This window comes from Catharus ustulatus, chromosome 6, assembly GCF_009819885.2.
Source record: "Catharus ustulatus isolate bCatUst1 chromosome 6, bCatUst1.pri.v2, whole genome shotgun sequence".
Classification (NCBI taxonomy): Eukaryota; Metazoa; Chordata; class Aves; order Passeriformes; family Turdidae; genus Catharus; species Catharus ustulatus.
The window spans coordinates 10,855,860-10,870,128 of NC_046226.1; the positions used below are offsets into that span (position 1 = coordinate 10,855,860).

A 14,269-nucleotide genomic window follows, 5' to 3' on the forward strand; every position below is an offset into this window, starting at 1 on the left:
TTCATCTACGGACAAAACAAGAACAGAGAGCAGAGCTTGGTTTTCCAACCTGGTCCTCTGCAAGAGAAATCTCTAGGTTCCAGTATTTTCTCCCAGTGCTGTTTGTGGATTATATCTAGTGATCCTTAAATGCAGAACCATTGAGCTAACCTTGAGCAGAGAGAGAGCTTTGTGTCTTCCCCCACCTAGTGATCTGTCCCCTTTGGCTGTATGATAAAGGGTTCAGAACAAAACAAACAAACAGTGAGACGCTAACGTAGAAAAGTAGTAGCTGCCTTTAGAGTGTCTAAAAGTACTTTGGGTTTTATTCCCTCCCTTTACTATTAACAGAGCATTTGATAATACAGAACCTACATTTCAGCAAGAAATACAAAATTCTGTGAAATATATATGTTCTGGAGTTAATTTGCCATTTCTGCTCTTGTAGTTTTTAAACCTTTCAAGTAAATGCACCGTGCATTTCTGTTTTCTAAACACCCAGTTCTTAAATGACATTACATGGAAATACTGCATAACTTTTTTTCTGGTTCTTAAAAAGCTTTTGTAAGAGACAGCCTATAAATACCCAAGATGGGTTAAATAAACCTTTGGAGATTTAGCTGGTGATTTAGGTGAAGTGTGTATTTGACTGCTGTCAGCCTCAAAGGTGTCTGGGTACTCATGAGAGTATTTTGATACCCTTTTTCCCTTTGATTTCGAACTACTCTTACCATTTGATGTAGACACTTCCCTGGAAGAAATGCACTCTGCCAGATTTCAGCGTCGAATAGCTTTTATTTTAACCCCATAAGAAGGGAGAAGCACCTCCTGGCAAGCAGATCATTTTGAGTTGAAAGATTAATAAAGTTCTGCTTCCTCATAGGAGAGATCTCACCATCTTTCTGTGATCCAAGTGCTTTCTTCATGGGTCACCTGAGTTCTTGTTGAGTTATAAATGCTTTGGGAGCTGATGCAAGTGCATTACTTAGTCTCTGACAGGGAGGATATTTCACTTCCCACTGAGGGTTCTATAAAGTCTCTTTGCCTTGAATTTGAGAGAAAATACTTCAAGATAATATCCCTTTTAGAAAATGAATGGTTTCTGTCTGTAGCATTTTGATTTCAAACATAAGTGTTGCATGTGTACTGTATTTCAGTAGATGTTTGAAGTTCCTTGGAGCAATACCCATAGATTGATTTCAACATAAATGATGCAATTTGCCTATCAGATTAAGCATTAATTTGAATAAAATAGAGAAAAATACCAAAATTCGTGGCTTTTGGAGTCTCTTTTAATCTTAAAAGATAGTGAGGAAATGGCTAGTATTGCATTTCATGTTCTTTGCATTTTTATCTTCTTTAATTTGCTTCCCTCATGGAAGATGAATCTGTGGTAGGGGCAGTGGATTCTAGGTTGCTTTACTTTGAGGAGAAAAATAAGATGATGGCTTTGGAAACTTAACTCAAGAATAAACAAAGTTAGTCCCAAAACTGCATATCAAATCATCTTGGGAAACATGGAATAAAATGGCTTCAGACTGGTAGTATTAGATGAAGTCATTATATTTGAAGTGATGGTCTGGATTTAGGTGGATATTGCTAGGAATTACCTGAAACATAATCCTTGTTTTGTGATATGAGAAACAAACAGCATGATGAGTCCTTTTCTTTCATGTGACCCTTTCAGTATTGGTCCTTTCCATGGATAGGATGGTGCCTGATTGCCTGGGAGGCTGTTTACTTTTTCACTGAAATATATTCAAAGGAACATTAATGTTTGACTTTTAAATTTCCCCCTTTAGTGCCTCTGGCTTGACAGTGCTTTTGGTTTGTCATGGGCATCCATGTATGGTATATTTATGTAATGTATAGTGTGATCAAACTCCTGCCAGCTGTGTTGTGCATCCTCGATGTGGAATGTACCGAGATGAGTATTTGAAGATGTTGATGTGATAAGTGCCACTTCAGGAACAACAAGTAATATTGAAATGGTACCAAAACTAAAAGTAATAATGAAATGTGTATTTTAGACTAAGCTGCATCAAATACTGATTTTAACTATACTTTTTTTTTTCTTTCACCATCCTCTGGAAATTTTCACTTAAGAGTCAATAACATACATTAGTTTTGGTGATATTAGATAATTTTCTTTGTGATACTAGAAGAAGACAGAAGTAAACTTGTCTTCTAGTATCACTTAAGACAGAAGTAAACTTGACCTGATTTAATTCTTTGTTGCTGCCATATTTTGTTTGGAGTTTTTTTATCATAGGAACTAAATGCTGATGTGCTATTCTTACTGTGATTATTAAAGGAATATGATACCTTTTTATACTAAGTAAATAAAGGTAAAACAGAAGACCACCAATTTTGACTACTTTCTACAGGCACAGAAAAAATCGTGAGAGGGTTTTTTTTCAGGGGTTAACTGATGAACTTTCATTTTTTTTCTTGCCAGCTGTTTCTCAGTACATGATTGCTTTATTTCTCCATTTTCAGTATCTAGTGATGGACTACTATGTTGGTGGTGACTTGCTGACACTTCTCAGTAAATTTGAAGACAAGCTTCCTGAAGATATGGCTAGGTTCTACATAGGTGAAATGGTGCTTGCTATACATTCCATACATGAGCTGCATTATGTGCACAGGTAAAAAACTTCTCATTTGGCAAAAAATACCTGTACAGTTATATGAAGTTAATCCCAAATTTACCGCTGTGTATACAAATGCACACAGTAGCCAAAGGCAAACTGGTATAGATACATTCTTACTTCATGCTGTATAATAACTGTGTAAGCTACTTTTAAATACCAAGTTTTGATGGATTGATATCAGAAGCAGTGACATTTATCTCCCTAACCTTTTAAAGTCTGTTCTATTTTTAATCGGGGCTCTTGACTTACTCTCAATTCACTTAATAAATATTTATCTGCCTTTGTCCAAGCAACCTAGAAATTTGAAGTGGTTTGAAATGGTTTGAACTTTCTAGAGGTGTTTAGACATTCTGCAAAATGTATGCACAGTAAGCCCATGATAACATCAGTGCATCTACTTACCTTCATTCTTGAACAGGTTTTGTAATCAGTGGGCATGTACAGGTCTAATTGTTTTTGCACACAAGATGTGTACTCTGAATCAGTGGCTACCATCAAGTCAACTTAGGTTGTGATTGGTAGTAGCTGTACAGTTAAAGTTTAAAAAGCATAGGGAATTCTCAACTATAATGCTTTGAACTCTTCTGTTTGCACTTTGATTGCTGTTTTAGAATTTGAAAAGATGCTCTCTAAAACTCCTGTAAGTAAATGTGGACAATATTTGGGGATTTAAAAATGTTTCAGCCTTAGGGAGGTTCACCACAGGCACCATTGCAACAATTTCCAAGGAAGGTGGCCTGACTTACTGAGCAGCTGCATCTTTTCACGGGGCTGAATGAAGGTCTGTTGTGGCAATAGCAGTGTGTGGCTCTGTGGCCAAAACACGTGCTTTGAACAGGGTATGTGCCAATGCCCAAGAAATTACTGCTTGGCAACTGGAATGGATGAGGAGGAAGCATGATTGCTCTGGAGAGGGTTTCAAGGACCCTTTAAGGGCTTATGTGACCTGTTAGCTGTAGATAGGAGACAGTGGAGCTCAGAGAGGAGGCATTAAGCCTTTCTGAACAGCAGTGCTGGTCCCTGAGGCAAGTGAGAGCTGCATGCCAAGCAGATATTGGCTCATGCTGCAAGTGCCACTGTGAGCAGTGTTCTTTAAAAAACAAACAAGCAGATTAGTATATAGTTGTATCTTAGTTTTCATAGTCCCCTGCAACTACTGAGCTTGACTTGTGGTTGTGGAACATTGGCAATATCTGGAACTGAAATGTATGGAATAAGTTTAACAATGCAGAATTGCTAATTAACTTATTGGGGAAGCATAGAGATATAGTCCAATTTTCTCAGCACATATATTTGTGCATTATCACAAGTAAATATGCATTTGAATTTATGTAGACAGACATAGATTAGCATTTCTTGTTTTGTATTAGTACTGCTAATGAGCAGCAGTATTAGTGACATTTCAGTAATTAATTTCAGAGCATTAGCCCTTGGTTAAAAAGGTTAATTCAAGTTTGTGTTGGAAAAATGTATCAAGTTGGCAGGATTTTTACATGAGGACCCTTTGTTAAACATGTAATGGTTTTTCTCACAAATGTCAAGTGTGAAACTGGAATTCAGCATGTTAAAAATCAGCCATTGTCAGCTTCCACATCTGTGTAGCAAGGTGTTAGAGGACCTTATTTTCGTTTACTCCTAGTAATTCTAGTTTCATTCTTAAAGATTAAACTGAAGGTTTTGTACAGTTTTTAAGTTTTTCAACACATGTAGTGGCATTTGGAACTTCACATTTGAAAAGAAATGCAGATTTTATGGTGCAACAAATCTGGTGGGATTAAGGTTGGCCAGGAGAAGAGACTCATAAATAGTACCATAGAAAGAGTTTACGTCAGTGAGTAAAATTCTATGTTATTTTGATGCAAGATTAATCTTTACAAGCAGAGCTAATACTGTATGTTTAAATCTTTCTCACTTCTATCTGTTATAACAGGGATATAAAGCCTGATAATGTTCTTTTGGACATGAATGGCCACATACGACTGGCAGACTTTGGGTCCTGTCTGAAAATGAGTGAAGATGGCACAGTATGTATGAAGCAAAATTTATTTGGGTTGTGGATAGTGGGATTTCAAAGTGAGTTGCTGGTTTTAAGGAGATTAGTGTGCATCAGGGATGTGATAGATTGTGAACTTTCTGATACACTACAAATGGAGGGCACAGTACAACTCAACATACTTAAATGCGTTTTTAAAATCTTTATCTCCTTGTTTTACAGACTGCTATCTTTTTAAGTTCTCCTTTGTTTTATTTGTTTGGTTTTCACTTTTTCTTCTAATGACCATTTGAGTCCAATGGGGAAGGGTGAGGACCTGCTACACCAGTTAGGCACACACAAATTTGGAATCACCATCCCTGTAGGTATCAGAAAAAGATGTTTAGATGTGGCACTTGGGGACCTATTAACAGTTGGACATAATGATCTTAAAGGTCTTTTGTAACCTTAATGATTGTCTTCATTCTACAATTAATAAACAGTTTGTTTTATATGCCTTTGACAAATGGAAAAACAACATGATGGTAATTGGCCATCTTGTGCAGCAGATTGGATTTACCTCTAAAAGCTGAATTGCTTGTGACAGGTTTTGTTTGTTTTGCCTTGTTTAGGGTACTTCCAGGGGTTCCAGTCCTGCCAAAGTATGGCATGCAGCATCGTTCACTGGTTTTGGCACAAACTCACATCTTGTTGATGTTCTCTAGTCATAAAATGCCTATCAAAGCTTTACCATAAAAAATGCAAAATGAAGGAACCACTAAAATTGATGACATATTCCTAGAGATTAGTCTGCACTGATGGTCAGGGCTTTCCTACTGCTTGTGCACAGAATAATTTCTCCACCTTATTGCTGTAGTACATCCAGTTGCACATTAGGCAATAAACATTTGACTGATTGCTGATATCATAAAACGTACCCAGGAAATTTGTTCTGTGATCTTCATATGTAACAGTAAAATTCAGAGGTAGGACCTCATCTCCCTACTGACTCATTTTTCACTTCAACTTTGGGGCAGCAAATTGCAGTTTTAAAGTATAAACAGACACAAAGGCAAAATATATTTTGTCTTTCTGCTTTCCCAACATCTGTGATTATTTTAGGTTTCTGCTGTGTTCAGAATAAAACATATTGACTAGCAGTAGAATGGAATTTAATCTTTGCAGTCTTTGTTACTTTCTTAATATTATCTTTGTTATGTTGCTGTGAATTTATCTCTTCCTTCCCCAGAATCCTGTCATGCTCTGTCAGAAATACTAGTGTTTGAGTAAAACAGTTGCTGAGAGAAACGGGAAACTTATGAGAATTATGTTTGCCTTATTTTTAAGGTCCAGTCATCAGTAGCAGTGGGTACTCCTGACTACATCTCTCCTGAGATCTTGCAAGCGATGGAAGATGGAATGGGGAAATACGGACCTGAGTGTGACTGGTGGTCACTGGGTGTCTGCATGTATGAAATGCTCTATGGTGAAACACCTTTCTATGCAGAGTCACTAGTGGAAACCTATGGGAAGATTATGAATCATGAAGTAAGAGCTGTATTAAATCTCTTACGTTCTGAGTTTGTTTACAGAGAAACTTCTCACTTAAGGATATTGAAGTGATGGTAGTTGTTTGCTTTTTCATAGTGTTTTAGACGGATGTTGTCTAGGTTTATTGATTCAGGTTTTAGGAATGCTTACTTTCTCTGAACTGCAGAAATTTAGTTCTTTGACAAATTGAAATATTTCTCTAAATGCTGTTTTTCTTGTTGGAAAATTTTTAGCAATCATCACAAAATGAAAATTTACTCCAGTTTTATCAGTCTTGAGGAATTTCAGTTGTTAGTGGTAATTCTAATTTTTAGATCTTATGTTTGTTTATGATAATAGAAATATTTTCTAAATGTAGATTATATTTTGGTGAGAAAAACAAGTATTTAATCTATATATTGGAAAAATACATCCTTAAATATGACAACATAAAGAATTGACTAATATCATGGGGTTTTAAGAGTTGAAATTAATTAATCTTGAGGAATACCTTTCCAGGAGATCAGTGGACCTCTGACTAAGAATACCAGTATGTCTTTGTTGTATGATCTGTAATATATTGTAGCATGTAAAAATCGTAGTATGTCTTTAAAAAAAGTTTGCTTTTCCTGAGTTATTGTAATCACAGATCAAACAGACCTGTTTTAAAGAAATTGAAAAATGATTTCTTGTACTTGAAATCCAATTTATGACAAACAGTGTGTCACTGAATGTATTGAACTGTGCTCTGTCATTGCTCACTGTAACTAGAACAATATTTGACTATTCATTTCCAGTTTTATTGGTGTAATTTAATGGGTTTTTTGAAACTACAGTTGAAAGTTTTGGAATTAATTCCTTCTCTAAAAATTTCTCTGTTTGTTTTGTTTTCTAGGAACGATTTCAGTTTCCATCCCACGTTACAGATGTATCTGAAGAAGCAAAAGATCTTATTCAGCGACTTATCTGCAGCAGGGAGCGTAGACTGGGACAGAATGGAATAGAGGATTTTAAATCTCATGCATTTTTTGAAGGACTTAATTGGGATAACATCCGAAACCTAGAAGCACCTTACATTCCAGAAGTTAGCAGTCCTTCTGACACCTCGAACTTTGATGTAGATGATGATGTACTAAGAAATCCAGTGAGTCTTTGTTTTTAGATATTACTAATGGAAATATGCATCCTTGCTGCACTGTAAGGTAGTAGTGAGAACTTACTTTAAAATAAAGAAAGAGATTAAAAATAAGTTACTGCAAATGTGAAAAATTCAATTTTTTGATCTCTTTGGCATTTTGTGTTATCAGAAATCATGAGCTGCTTTTTTAAGTGGTGGCACTTGTGAGACTGCATTATTGTTGCATAGTCAAAGTTAAAACATATTTAGGTAGGGAAAAAAGCCCTTTGTTGTCCTTTCAGTCTACAGGGAGCTAGTATTTGGATTTATGCCTTTTCAAAGGTGAAAAAAAAAATCTGTCATTAGAAGTATACATTTATTTTCTGTGTAACTTGCAAGCATAGCTGTCCAAGTGAAAGGACACTTCCTGCTACTTCTCCACTGACTTCAAAAACAGGAGATTGGTTCTTGGAGTAGGGAACATTGGTGTTGCACTCCTTTCTGTTGTCTTGTAGTTTACAAATGGGTCAGGAAGAGTGGAGAGCTTTTGTGGTAATTGGTTCACCAGCTTGTATTCCAAGAAATGAAGAGTTTTTGGCACGTTTTTTGATTACATGTCTGACAGTAACTAGAACACTAAGACTAACAGCATGCATTTTGGTAGCAGGTCCCTTTTAATTAGGAACTTGAAATTTTGGGTTTCCTTTTACTGGCTGCATTGTGCTTTGAACTTGTTGAAATGCTGCCCTTTCAAGTGCCAGTTCAAGAGGCTCCGAAATTCAAGTTATTCTGCTGGGTGGCCTAATCTGACATAAAGCTTGTCCAGGGGCAGTGGAGCATAACTGCCAATTGTCAGTTGGTGTATTAAGAAAAATCTTTCTATTAACTGTCTCTCTTTTAGCTGTTGAGGCTCAATGAAATGCCTTTCACTCTGTATGGGTTCTCTCTTGGGTTTTCATGCACATTGTTTTCATGCAGGAAGTGGTGCCACCGAGTTCTCATACAGGCTTTTCTGGATTGCATTTACCATTCGTTGGGTTTACATACACAACTGACAGGTAAGCAAAGGATATGTTTTATAAAGGAAACTTGTTTCCCAAATGCAACTAATTCCTGGAAATTCTCATTTTTATAAACATATAGAAAGGTTGACATTCATAGGTATACCTGTGGCCAAAGTTTTATTCCTTGGGTTTTTTTTTCAAATGATTGAACATATTTTGATCCTGTTTGCCAGGATTGGGTGCTTTTGTATTTAATGTTTTATCTCTTTGAAATGAAAGAAGGTTAAGGGACTAGATGTGTTAATTGCAGTTCCTGCATTGAAAAGCTGAGAGCAAGTCTTGTCCACACTGAACATCTGCCAGGAGCTGTTCAGGATTATCTCATTGCTCTGCTGTCCTGCTGGTAAACCAAATTAACAGAGAGGGTTCTGATCATGGACAATGTGACTCACTTTGCATATCTTTGAAGTGGCCTCCATCTGACTTCAGAGATCTCTCAAACATATGCTTGTCTCTGATCTTAGGGTATTCTGGCCTGTTTGTTATTCCATTGTTTCTCTTTGCCATGCTTTAAACTAAACTTTTGGGGTTGTACCTCACCTGTCTCAGTGCAGGTACTCTTACCTGCTTTCATTTCTGCCAGGTACCTGTAACCTTTGGCATGGGAGAGTTAACATTTTCAATCATTTAGGCAGTTTGTGAAGTGAAGGTGCATCATTGAAGTCCTGCATGCAGGTATCTTAATTCTACAGCAGCATGCACAGTAGCTAGGGAGTAATAACTTTACCCTGAGAATTGTCTCTAACAATTACTGCACTAATTGTACTTGTAAATTTAAGGTGCATAGTTGGTGGAATCCCAGCATATAGACTGCTGTATTTATTAAAATGTCGTAACTTATGTATTTCTTTTCAGCTCTTTATCTGATAGAGGCACTTTAAAGAATGTGCTGCAGTCTGACACTGTAACCAAAGATACGGATGTACAGCGAGACTCAAAGAACACTTCACAAATAGAAGGCTATGAAAAGAAAATACGGAAATTAGAGCAAGAAAAGCAGGATTTGAACAGAAAACTGCAAGGTTGGTGGTTTATATTTGTTTGGATTCTTAGTTCTGCTCATTTTAATATATTTTATTGAAAATCTATTCTTTTTGGATTTTAAGAATCTACACAGACAGTGCAGAACCTCCAAGGTCCAGTGTGTGTTACAGCAAATACAAGCCGTGATAAGGAGATTAAAAAATTAAATGAAGAAATTGAACGGTTGAAGAACAAATTAACAGGTAAGCCTCTGGCATGGTAATTATAGTAATGCAATTTATTTCGCAATAAGTAGAATTAATGTTCTTGAGGTATTTAAAAAACAGAGGGTTTTTAAAAGCCTTGTTCAATATTAAGAGGCATTTCAGTTTTTTCTAGATGAGCGCTTAATTTGTTCTTCCACCTGCTTGGCTTGATAGCACATACTAGCATGGGAAGTCCAGAGTGTGATGAATTGTATGGATGGATTTAGTTAAATATTTTGTGTGTTTGTTTCCCTAAAAATCTCAGGAAATCCTGTTCTCTTACTCCATTTGGGGAGGAGTATTGTGTGGGAGAGGTTTTACTTGAAGGTAGGTGTAAGAGACAGGAGATAGAAGTCTGGTTGCTCTTTAGTAAAGAGTACAGGAGTAAAGGGGGGGATGTGTAATAGTAGTTCACATTTAAATATTTCTGAGCTTCTGCTCCCTTTGTGTTTCTGTGTTTGGCGATGCATTAATTAGGAAACACTGAGCATTGCAGAAAAACAAATACTGGCATCTGTCCTGAGGGAAGACTGACTCACCCATATCACTGAAAATCTGTTGTTTGACAATGCTATTAGTTTATTCATGCCAGCCTCTTGTTAGTACCTAATTTTTAACTGGGAATCAAAGTGGTAGTTTCAAATCCTAATAACTTGACTGTGAGTTGTAAAGAGGCCTGTATAGTGTGAGTTCAGGTGCTGAGTTGCTGATTTTTTAGAATATTTTTCCCCATTTAGTTTGACAATATACCTGTTTTGTAGGTGTATGCACTGCAAAAATCAGCTCCACTCTCCTACACAGATTATCCTTCCAAAAAAGCTATTCTTGTGTATTCTGAAATTAGGTTTGAATAGTTAGATTAAGGTTCTACTTTTGCATTCAGATTTATCTAGAAATAAAGATTTATTCTTTCAGGTTTATCTAGTTCTTCAACCAGTGATGTCCTGTTAAATATAAAGTCTAGAGTATGTTCTGATTTAAAAAGAAGTAACATTGGTTCATGTAGGGTGGGAGGACGTTGGTTCTGAAGTGAGGAAAGGAATAATACTTCAAGCAATACAGCATTGCTTGGGATCTTGAATACTTAGGTCCATTTTCCTATTCTGCCACAGGTATCAGTGAAACTTGAGTGAGACAATTATTCCCTGTGAAATTTCATACTTATTTGTTTAGTAGAAGTAGTAATTAAAATTGAATAGAGAGTGGCAGTTCATTTTCTTAGAATTGGTAAGACTGAGCAGGATTATATAAGGGTGGCTATGTTGGGTTTCTTGCACTTAAAACCAATATTTTCCAATCAAATTTGTTTATTTGTCTTTGAAAGTGAAGCGAGAACATGCTGCCAGGAATATGAGCAGTCAGGTCGTCAGGTTACCCTGTGCAGGATGGTGTTTCTTTCCCAAACTATTCATTAGTTCTTACTAGAAAATAAATAGTCCTTCCCTGTCTTGCTGGATGCACTAATGACTGTTGCCTTTTTGTTGCATAATGAGAACTATTTAGGAAACACATTTGGAAATGGAACATGTCAAGTTTATTTTAATGTTTTCTAGGGCTAGAGGTTGTGTTCCTCAAAAACAAAACAAAACCATTTTATAAGGCTTTTTTACTTAGAGGTCACAATCTTTGGGGCTAAGAAAAATAAAGTTATTTTGAGGTATCCATATCCCAAAGTTACTTTAAACAGTCTAAAATGCTGGGAATAGGAAAGAAGTTGGTTTTTCCAAAGTGATACCAATTTGCATGAGTAATGTGGCTTGTTTTATTTGGGTTAATTTGGGACCTTTAATATGTATTAATGTGCAGATATAAGTAAACTGGAAGCACAGCTTGCGGATGCAGTGGCTTTTCGACAAGAGCACGAAGACTCCATACACAAGTTAAAAGGACTGGAAAAGCAGTGCAAAGTACTGAGGCAGGAAAAGGAGGACCTTCATAAGGTATTGATCCAAAGATAGGTACTTTTTTAAATGGTCATGTAAAGTAGTTCTGGAACAGTTATGTTGTGATTGCAATTTTAGTGTTTTAAATGCTGCTTTTTCAAACTATGCAGAGATGTCAGGGAGCCTGTTCAGGAGTACAGTAGCTTTCCAAAGTATCACACTTTATTTTTTGGAAGTTGATGGGCTACTTACTTGAAAAGTGTTCTGCTAGATGAAACAAACACCTAAAGAATTGTTGCTGTTTAATTATTCTTAGCTGTTTCAGTAGAAGTCTGAGGGGAATCAAGAGAGAGTTCAGAGCCTTAGAATGACTTGTTAAGGGATCAGGAACACAAAAGTATTTTTCTCCTCTGTTCTTTCAGTTTCAGGGAATGATGAGGGAGGAAACAGACCCAGCAGATACCTGGCTGGTATCCCTGGCAGAATTAGGGGCTTTTTGACCATGGGTCAGTTTACATGACACTGGGCCTTCTGGTGACATTTGGGGTGCACCTGTCTATTTAGGGGAAAAGGATCTTTGCACAGAAGTTAGCAGGGCTCATTGAATGAGCTCATTTACTCTTTTTTATACCTAAAGGTTAATTATTACTTAAGGCTCATGATGACATTTATGTAATTATTGAGTATTACTGCTATGTAAATTAGCATTTTGTGTGCTTCCTAAAATTCAGCAGTATTTCAGTTTTAAGTCAGCAACGTATTTTGTGGTAAATAGGGATTTGCATATAGTACCTACCACTTTCAATAATAGTAAAAAAAGCTACCTGTATTGGAATAACTAGTTTTGCAAAAGTCTACCAGCCATATTGTTCCTGAGTATTCACATGGATCCAAAAGTAATCCATGGGCCATAATTTCTGGGCTGTTTGTACACTAGAATTTAAATCTCTCTCAGTCTGTTAACCACCAGTAAGGGGTTATTTGCCAGAGTATTTGAGTAGCAGAGAAGGTGCATCTGCTACTTCTGTTCTGAACACATGCTTTTTGGGAATTTAATCTTCCTGCAATGATCCTACTAATGGCAGAAATTCTTAGAATTCCCTTGTACAGTATACATTTATTTTGTTGTGTTGTTCTGCTCTTTTTCTTATTTGTTCCTCCCACTCTCAAATGATTTTATGTCAAACATTCCATTTGTATTTTAATCCTGTTAATTTTTGTTAACTACTTTCTGTAAAGGAGATAGTTTTTATATTTTCAGTGAAATTATTAAGAACTTCACAATTTGTTTTAAGGAATCTTCCTCAGTTTTCTGAGAAATCCCACATTCGCTGCAGCCCCTCAGTGCTGGTACAGTGTATTTGATGTCTCTCCTGAATTTGCTGTCTGCTAAAGCATTCCTTTAAACAAGGTTACAAATGTGCAGATGCATGGTGGTGATCTAAAATGAAGTTATTTAGAAGTGAGGTGGCCTTGTGTAGTCATATTTATAAGAAAGACATCTGGGGTACCAAAGGTATCTTTGGAGCTGCCACACTAGAAGCAGAATAATAGCTGCCTTTTAATGTTGCTGCAGCTGCTTAGCTAAACAATTGTGTAAATTAAGATTTCAAAATCTTTAGTAGCTACATGAAGTGGTCAAAACAAGCACATGTAGGTCCAGTTTCTTTCTTTTTGGAAAGAATATATGGCGTTCAAATTAATATTTTTAATTATTTTTTTTAAACCAGCAACTTGTAGAAGCCTCAGAGAGACTAAAGATGCAGTCCAAAGAGCTGAGGGATGCCCACCAGCAAAGGAAGCTGGCTGTGCAGGAATTCTCTGAGCTCAGTGAGAGGATGGGAGACCTGCGCTCCCAAAAACAGAAGCTGTCCCGGCAACTTCGCGACAAAGAGGAGGAGTTGGAAGTGAGCATGCAGAAAATCGATGTTCTGCGACAGGACGTCCGTAAATCAGAAAAGATAAGAAAAGAGGTAGCTTGATAAATAGCTTGCACTCATGTTTCAGCTGCTGCTTAACCAGTACCTCATATGTTATTGTTTTGAAAAATCGGGAGTGTCTTCTGGGGATTTTTGTGGGGCTTTTATTTGCACTCAGACTGATTTGAATCTTGAGGAAAGTGTTTTTGCTAAATGCCCAGTTTATTAGTTTTGGTGTTTTGGTTCTTGTGTAGTCTTGACTCACACTCAGCTTGAAACATGTAAAGCTCAGTGAGTGTCTTCATATGCTCTGAGGTTGGAATATTCTGACTTCACTGTTTTTTTAACTGAATGTTTCTCTTCAGCTGAAGGGAGGAATAGTGATACAAAACTAAATGTGTGGTTTTCATTCCTCTGTAGTTAAGCCATTATAAGAGTACCTGTAATATCTTTTAAGCATGTTAATTTCCTATTAGTATTCTAGGCAATTTATAGTTTTACATGAGATGAAGTGGATAACCAGAAGAGGGCAGAAGAAAAAATTACTGCGGTTAATCTGTAGTGTTTTCATCACTGAAAATCATCATGTTTTCTGTATTCTATGGGTGAAATGTAGAAGAGAAATTCAAGAGCTCTGTAAGCATTGCTAGAAAATTTATGGCAAATTGAAGGGTAGTCTATGAAAATGTAGTAGATGATGAAGTTTCTAAGGCTTTTATGCATAAACAAGATGTGATAGTTAACTGGGAATTGATGAACTGCTGTGGCATCTCATCTCTAGAGCAGAGTGCAGCAAGCATTCAAGTGTTGCTAATGCAGTTAAATACTGTCATGCAGAACTTTAAAAATCTCCTGTCTTTGTTCTTAAAAATTCCTCTGTACTCCCTTTCATAACAGTTGTATCAATCTTCTATTCAGAACA

The 14,269-nt window shown here is 36.6% G+C and overlaps 1 protein-coding gene across 13 annotated transcripts in view; it reads left to right on the plus strand.

Moving 5' to 3' along the window:
• Positions 1-14,269, plus strand: part of CDC42BPB (CDC42 binding protein kinase beta) — an 89,027-nt gene that overhangs the window by 46,796 nt on the left and 27,962 nt on the right. For all 13 annotated transcript variants that reach the window (XM_033061979.2, XM_033061978.1, XM_033061981.2 and 10 more), the window contains exons 5-13: positions 2,479-2,627; positions 4,564-4,657; positions 5,953-6,153; positions 7,031-7,279; positions 8,231-8,310; positions 9,172-9,338; positions 9,423-9,542; positions 11,352-11,485; positions 13,159-13,401. In XM_033061979.2, the coding sequence (XP_032917870.1) occupies positions 2,479-2,627; positions 4,564-4,657; positions 5,953-6,153; positions 7,031-7,279; positions 8,231-8,310; positions 9,172-9,338; positions 9,423-9,542; positions 11,352-11,485; positions 13,159-13,401 (1,437 nt within the window). The remainder of the gene's footprint in view (positions 1-2,478; positions 2,628-4,563; positions 4,658-5,952; positions 6,154-7,030; positions 7,280-8,230; positions 8,311-9,171; positions 9,339-9,422; positions 9,543-11,351; positions 11,486-13,158; positions 13,402-14,269) is intronic.